The 7,909-nt window shown below is 36.6% G+C and overlaps 1 protein-coding gene across 2 annotated transcripts; it reads right to left on the bottom strand.

Annotated features, from left to right (window-relative positions):
* Window positions 1-374: 374 nt before the first annotated feature.
* On the bottom strand, window positions 375-7,663 carry mtfr1l (mitochondrial fission regulator 1-like). 2 transcript variants are annotated; one of them, XM_056264345.1, is made up of 8 exons: window positions 7,525-7,663; window positions 6,850-6,974; window positions 6,639-6,746; window positions 5,008-5,117; window positions 4,641-4,852; window positions 4,084-4,444; window positions 1,555-1,700; window positions 375-1,416 (listed from the first exon to the last, which is right to left on the bottom strand). In XM_056264345.1, the coding sequence occupies exons 2-7, from the start codon at window positions 6,862-6,864 to the stop codon at window positions 1,589-1,591; spliced, it is 918 nt and encodes a 305-aa protein (XP_056120320.1). In that variant the 5' UTR covers window positions 6,865-6,974; window positions 7,525-7,663; the 3' UTR covers window positions 375-1,416; window positions 1,555-1,588. The 2 variants fall into 2 exon arrangements, with proteins under 2 accessions (XP_056120320.1, XP_056120322.1); XM_056264347.1 differs by having other exon boundaries at window positions 375-1,427; window positions 1,563-1,700.
* Window positions 7,664-7,909: the final 246 nt, after the last annotated feature.

Genomic DNA, 7,909 nt, shown 5'->3' with positions numbered 1-7,909 from the left:
AGAATGAAAGCGCAGCACACACATTTTACCTGTTACTGACAGGTACAGGAACATACGTTAGTACGTTCAGTGCATGATATTACACAAATTAGCATTGATGACAACATTAATCAGACTCAAATACGAATATAGCGCCGATATGAAAACATTCTGTAAACTAGTATATCACTTAAGGAAATGAATTTTAGGTAGTAGTGGGTTTAAATTTTGTTTTTAAAGTAACTAATTCGTATTAAAAGTGATTCAACATAGCTGGAGGCTTGTGAAGTTTGAGAAGAAAGATTTTGGATTAAAAACACCAAAACATCTCTTCTAATGCAATGTGTCAGACAGATGCAGGCATGTCCAAAACAAGAAAGTAAAAGAAAAGCACATTTCGAGTTCAATTTCCACTTTAGTGAGCGTCGAGCGATCATGGCACAAAAGCAATGTATGCATGAAACAGCTTCTTGTTACACTTTGTAAAAGGAAAAAACAGCTTTTATCATCATATATAACATGAGGCATCCTCTCAACTGGCTTACAGTCACACCCAGCACCCACATCACACACGCTATTCAGATTTTACAGAAACATTTACAACCTGCCTGACACAAGCAAAAACCAAATATAGTTTTCCCCCTCATGTACTGAAGATAAACCACACAAATTATGAATTCAAACTTATGTTGCTGAATCACATCAATCTTCTTACACAATATAGACTTCAAAAGTCTGTAGGGTAGAAGGGGAAAAATCACAGAGTGCTAATTACAACAGAATGCAATCCGAAGTCTTCAGTGCACATGCACACACACACACAAAAACCCTTTAAATAGAACAGCGTCTTGTTTAGTCTCTAAACGGAGGCAAAAATACGCATGTATCGTAACATCAGATCACTCATCAAAACTGCTTCAAGTATAACAGGGTTGTATGAGGGAACGTGTAAGGCAAGAGATACACTTCTACAGCTCCATACTACACATCTACAAAATAACAGACTGGAACTGGGATCTTTCAGGAATCTTCTGTACGGTAATTTCATGGCTTGAATATGATGTGATTTTGAAATTTCGACTGCGTGCTTGTTGATAAAGGATCTGAAGATACTAATGTCCTATTGAAATTAACAAAACAATGATGGTGAAACAGGAAGTAGTGCTTAGATTTCAGAAAATCTATGATGGAACGACAAAGGTGATCACTGATCTGCTGAGTATAAAGGCTATCCTTATGTACGCACACACGCATTACAAACTTGGTCGCTCAGTGCCAGTTGGAGTATGTATGTGTGTGTGCTGATGAGAACTGCTTCTTTTCCTTTCAGACGTGTCACAACAGCGCAGCATTGTGGAAGCACTGAGGAACGCAGAATAACTCCTTTTATTCAGAGGCTTTATGGGGTTTCCATGGCAACGGTCCACAGGCACAGGCCTATTGACCCAGTAGAAAAAAAGACTTAAGAACATAAAAGTATTTAAAATTCCACAGTCATGTTTTATTCTCTCGGCTTTGTATCTCAGACTGAAACTTTAAACCAGAGGAAAAGAAATCCATGCAGTTCAGCCTTACATAGAGAGTCTGCTGAGAAGGTCTGGATAATAGATCATTTCCTCATACTGATGTCATCATCCTTCAGAACGAATTTCTTCCTCAATGCTTCAGATATAAGAGAGGCAGAATCTTCCTCCCTCAGTGAGGTGCACCCACGGTTATATCTGAATACAGTACACAATAACATTATTCTCTATATTATTTATTAATAATAAAAAATAACAATAATAATAATAATATCATCTATTAATATGCTATCACTATTCATTAAAATAATAATTAATTAAATTTAACACGTAAAACTCAATTACATTAATTATTAATAATATAAAATAAAAACTAATAGGCATCAAAACACCATTACTATTGATTTACAATATAAATAATTATTATTGTAAATTAATATAAATCAATAGCAATGATAAAATAATATATAATATTATAGGGGTGTGCCAAAAAATCGATTCACAGAAGAATCTAGATTCTCATTTGCAACGATTCAGAATCGATCTGAAATGTCCAAGAATCGATTTAATAAATAAATAAAATCAGCTGGCTGTTCGCCTCCCTTTTTTGTAACTATAGCCTATACGGGACGTCCGGACGTCATGCACGCAGCCGGTTTTTGAACGTGAGCGGCAAATCAGAGGAAGCAAATATGGATGCTTTTATAGAGCTTCTGATGCTTCTAAATATGATGCTTCTACATTCATTCTGCCGTGGCCGCCCGCCACACCTAAAATAATCCCACCACGGCTGCAGCTTCTCAGTGAGGTCCGATATTAATGTGATTCTGTTATTGTTAAGCTAAAGGCATAAAAAACATTGTAAAGCACCATAAAGTGTTCGCACTATATTCCAAGACTTCTAAAGTCATTCAATAGCATAATGTGAGGTAAAAATGAATATTTAAGTCGTTAGTTAAAGTTAATGGAAACTCATCTCTCCTCAGTCATTCTCAATTCAACATTCAAACAGCGCGTCGCGTTATAGCGTTTTTTAAATCATAATCCTTTCTCCCGGGTGTCTGTTAGATTCCAGCACTGGAGAGCGCTATGAATTGTTCTTCATCCGCACTGTAACTGAAATTTAAAACTGTTAAAAGAAAATGCTCAATAAACTGTTGCAAATATATAATACATTAAGCATAGATAGACAGATATAATCTCTTCGCTTTGTGCTTTGAACTTTTCAATCCGGAGCGCTGCGCGCTGTGACTTCGCGTTGCTTCAAGTGCATCATTCTGCGCACGGGATGCGCATAATCGCTTTGCCGCTCTTATTCGAGCCTTTCATGTTATAATGTTATAATACTTAGGGGAGGTTTAAACACCTGGGGTAAGGGGGCGTGGCCAATGGCAATATCACTCATGGGCCACGCCCCCTCCCCCTGGCGAAATGGGCCTGCCACCACAGCTGGAAAAAATCCTAGAGGAAACACTGGTCTCCGTTTGTCATTCTGTATAGCAAAGCAGATGAGAGTAGATCATGATCAGAAACCCGATTAGAAATCATTATGGATAAAATCGAATCGTTTTAAATCGAAAATCTTTTTGAATCGAAAATCGATTTTGAATCGAATCGTGGCCTCAAGAATCGGAATCGAATTGAATCGTGAGATGGTAAAAGATTCCCACCCCTATAATATTATGATTATTGGTCACAAAACACAACAGCACCAACTGTATTAATGAATTAAGGAAAATTTCTAGCCCTTGTGGTTCAAAAGCTTAGGATAAGCGTGAGCTCAACTTTGGACAGTTGGTGGCGCTAGAGAGGTTGGGTTAGAGACTCCAAATTTCCTATGGTAACAGATCAGACTGTCCTCTATCTGTGTGCCAAATTCCATAACTTTCCTGCAAGCGTTTCTATGGGCTGCCATAGACTCAAAATAAGTAGAATAGTAGTAATACAAATATATTATTAATACAATAATGAATATTAATACAAGGCCTTTACAGAAGAATGAAAACAATTCTAAAAAACAGCACAACCCCCGACCACCACCAAATTTCTGCATAGTCAGTGTTAGGCCATGAGACGGGACCCCAAATTTGGGCTACCGGTACCATTTTGAGGGATTCAATTTCTTTTTGATTTTCATGAAGGTACACATCTCTAGTGTTGGAAAATGTGTGATAGCATCCGATCCATGGTAGCTTTCATTAGAAATCAACATTTATATCATCCTACCTCAAGCTAAGGTGTTCAGTGACTACAAGAGAGAAAAATGTATCCTTTTATAATTTTAAAAATTTATTTTAAAAAATTATAATTTTTTTATTATAAAAATGTATAAAATTGTATACATTTTTCATAAAATGTCAAATTTATTTAAAGTTAATTAATTTATCCTTTTCCTTGACATATGTTTGAAAATCGTCCTCCGTAACCAAAAACTACCTTGAATCTAATGCTATCACACATTTTTCAAATACAGGGTCATATACCTACACAAAAATCACCATGCGGTTTAATCCCTCAAAATGGTACCAATCAACCCTCTGTCTCACGGCCTATGTCATGCTGGTGTTGAAACAGTGCTCACCTGTCCTTGCTCATCTTCATGCGGTTCATGTCTTTCAGGATGTCCATTACATCAGCAAAGCTTGTCGATTTTGAAAGAGACACTGTGTCCTCCTCTGGCTCCCGAAAGTCCATAGTAGGGTGATCAAGATCAAAAGTTGCAGATGCTGTCATGGAAACTGTCGGCACAGGATCAGGCACCAGCTCTGACACCTCCTCTTCATCCTCTTCCTCCTCCTCTTCTTCTTCCTCTTCTGTGACATCACTAATGACAAAGGAGGCTGTGGGAGCAGCCTGGTAAGCAGCCGTCTCAAAAGGAGCCATGGAGAAGCCCACACTAGTGTCGTCAGGGGACAGCAGGTCAGGGGTGATGGGGTTCGAATCTGAAACGGGTCAATTTTTATGAAGCACTACAGGTCAAAACATTTTTAAGCAAATATATTTCTGCTACTGCATACTAGTCTTAATTTTGAGTCTAAAGCCAAATACATCTTAAGTATTAACTTGCCAATGTAAAAAAATTAGAACCCAAGAGAAACTAAATTATATAGAATGAAATGATTTAGTCAAATACTCAACCTGATTCTGAAGCAACAATCTTGGCGATCTGGGCTCGGAGTCGAGTCAGCTCATCTTGTAAAGCTGTGGTGCGGTTTAGAGCGGTAACACCTGGTTTCCTCAGACCCTCGACTCGCCTGCCTTCTCGTCTGAAGTTGGGCACAGACGAGTTCCTGTGCATGATCAGCAGCGGTGTTGGCCTCCACTCATGCCTCAGGGGACGTGTGTCACTCCTGACAAACAGCAAGACAGCATTGGGATAAAATTAATTCATTTGATATTTTAGTGAGGATCCAACACTAAATTCAAATTCTACTCTAAATCCTACTAAACACCATTAATAAAGCAGTCAAATAGGAAATCCAGTGCACTAGCATGACAGACTTACCTCACTCTGGCATATGTCTCCTCCTCATCATCTGCAATCCAGGCAATATCTGCCAGCGTAGGCACCAGTGGACCATCCAAAGAGCGCATTGGAGGAAGGCCTGGGAGTTCCTGAAGAACACAAGCAGAAAACAGCCATTCCTTTAGTTTTAACCTTTATAAGCTATTCTGTCATCTTTTACTGTAAATTTTTTTTAAATAATATATATATATATATAAAATGGTTTCCTCAGTCTTAGTTCTTGTGAACTTGGGAATATGTTTAAACATTCTAAACAAACAAACAAACAAACAAAAATGGACTTCATTTGATGAGTCTCATAATTTATAATTTCATTGATAAGTCATCATAAAAAAAGGTCACACCAACCATAGGGAAATCATGGGAAAGACCCTAATGCAGAGCTTCGTTTTTATAAATATGTGTTGAATAAAATCTATATATCAGCCCCAATGTTGAACAAACACACACATAAATAAAGGGGCGGGATTACAAAACATTTAGAGTGCAAAAACTGCAAAAATGACGCTTCCAAATTTTTTTTATTTTAATGTACCACAATTTGGCACATAATAGTTAGATAATGTCTAAATAAGTATCCAAATGTATATTTCCTAAGCATAAAATCTCAAAAACTTGTGCAACGGCTGGATGCATAGGACACTTCAGCCATCTACTGGACCATTACTGTCAAAACATGATTTTGACCTGACATGAAGTCACGTTATACTTTTGTTTTAGACAGATGGTAGCAATGATGAATTACTTTGGCCTGGTTTTACAGACAACGCTTAGATTAAGCCAGGATTAAGCCTTAGTTCAATTAGGACATTTAAAGGGATACTCCACCCAAAAATGAAAATTCTGTTATCATTTACTCACCCTCAAGTTGTTGCAAACCTGTATGAGTTTCTTTCTTCTGCTGAACACAAAGGAAGATATTTTGAAGAACGATTGGAACTTTGGCACCATTGACTTCCATAAGATTTTTTTTCTACTATGGAAGTCAATGGTGCCAAACAACTGTTTGGTTCCAATCGTTCTTCAAAATATCTCAAGAAGAAAGAAACTCATACAGGTTTGCAACAACTTGAGGGTGAGTAAATGACAGAATTTTCATTTTTGGGTGGAGTATCCCTTAAGTAGCTTCTTTTTTTTTTAAACATGCCTTAGAAAAAAATCTGCATCTTGAGACAAAACAATGTCACTGACATATTTTAAGATATACCAGTGGAAGTTGCTTTCAGTTAAAACAGCTCAAACATGCATTTTAATCTGTGACTAGCTAAAGACTTGTCTGTGAAACTGGAGGTTTGTGTTTCAACTGTTTATGTTTATAGAAGTGTAGATTTAAATAAATGGTAAATAACATCTAGATGATTATTTTTGGTAATAGATGATAAATGACATCTAAATGACCTAAAATCCCCAAAGAGCCGCATATTTTTATTGTTACTTCAGGGAAATTAGTGTTATAACATTTCATTAAAAAAAAATGTGACACTTTTTTTTCCTTACTCAAAAATATGAGGGTTAACTTACAACACTTTTCAATCTTTAACTCAACCACCTGATGATCTGGGTGCATGAAAGCATATGCTAGTTTATATGAACAATGCTTATTCCCATACCTGGAAACAAGCCCTGGGACAGGGTTTAAGAGGCAGCGTAGAACCAATTCGTCTCACCACACTACGAGTTGATCCATGTGGTTTATTTTGCCAAATAGGAATTACCTCCTAAAAAGCAAGTAAACAAAATAATAAGTATTTAAAAAATATATATATACACACACTGACAGAACATAAATAAAATAGCTCTTTTAGATGTTTATTTACTTACTGCTTCTGTCTCCATTTTTCTGAAAGTGTAGAAAGAAAGCACTTGCAGCCTTGGATTGTACAGTGGTGTTTTGATTATTATTATAGCACACTGTACATGTTCATCTGGGACGAGGGTTCCTTTGCCTTGTAAAATTAGCAAGAAAAACATAAAATTAAAAAAAAAACATTCTATACTTTATGTGCAACACCACTGTGAATGCAGATCAAGATATCATGAGCACAGTGAATTGTTTTTTTAGTTGCTGCAGACTGATTGCCTCCTTTGTGTTAGTTTGTGTAAATCAAGTGAATAAAGTAAATAAAGCGTTGAGCAGTGTAACCAAAGCAAAGGTTATGACGCGCAATCGCTCTACAACACAATTTAGCTATATACGTAATAAATTAAGAAGTAAATGAACTGATAAGTTGAGTACTAAAATTATAAATAAGAGTAAAGAAATAAAAATGGTAAATTAAATGAACAGACGATAATGCTATACGTTATGCGATACAAAAGAGTAACAGTGCAAATTGTGAACATTAACAAACACAATAAACCCTAAAATGTAAACAAGGAGGTAAACAAATCAAAGGCGTCCTGTGACCCTCATTCCTTCGTTTAGCATCACAGCTAACAAACGACCTCATAATGTACTTCTGCTAATTATGCATTTAGAAACCATATAAGCCATACCGTGTGTGGTCAGATTAGTTCGGTTTATTTTTTCTGCACTGGTGCAGATTATTATGGTTTGTGTGTTGTGAATGTCCGGGCTTCCTTTCTCCCTGTACCGTTAGCCGTTTAGCCGTTAGCCCAGCGCGCCCCCGGCTAATTTAGCAAGCGGTGCATGAGTCGGAAGTGCGTGTGGTAACATCATCCTGTGCAAAATAAAAGTAATCTTGCACACAAAGTTAAAATATACCGCTTTGAAACGATTTTTTAAATATAAATATAAATGTAAATAGATTTTATATTTGATATGCTTACACAATTGTAAATAAAGACGCATTTGGTTTATTTAAACTACGATATACATAAAAACAAAATAAAAGTCACCTTGCAGATGGAAGTTAATATA

The sequence above is a fragment of the Rhinichthys klamathensis genome, unplaced genomic scaffold, assembly GCF_029890125.1.
Source record: "Rhinichthys klamathensis goyatoka isolate OS25496 unplaced genomic scaffold, OSU_Roscu_1.1 h1tg000220l_1, whole genome shotgun sequence".
Classification (NCBI taxonomy): Eukaryota; Metazoa; Chordata; class Actinopteri; order Cypriniformes; family Leuciscidae; genus Rhinichthys; species Rhinichthys klamathensis.
Note: the sequence above shows the minus strand (reverse complement) of the source record. Positions and strands in the feature narration are given on the sequence as shown.

Bases quoted from the DNA above. Each gene is read 5' to 3' on its own strand.
- mtfr1l (XM_056264345.1), bottom strand. The intron at 5,118-6,638 runs GTATGGGAATAA...TGTGTTCTTCAG, and splicing joins GTCCCAGGGCTTGTTTCCAG to GAACTCCCAGGCCTTCCTCC. The intron at 1,701-4,083 runs GTGAGCACTGTT...TACTGTATTCAG, and splicing joins ATGAAGATGAGCAAGGACAG to ATATAACCGTGGGTGCACCT.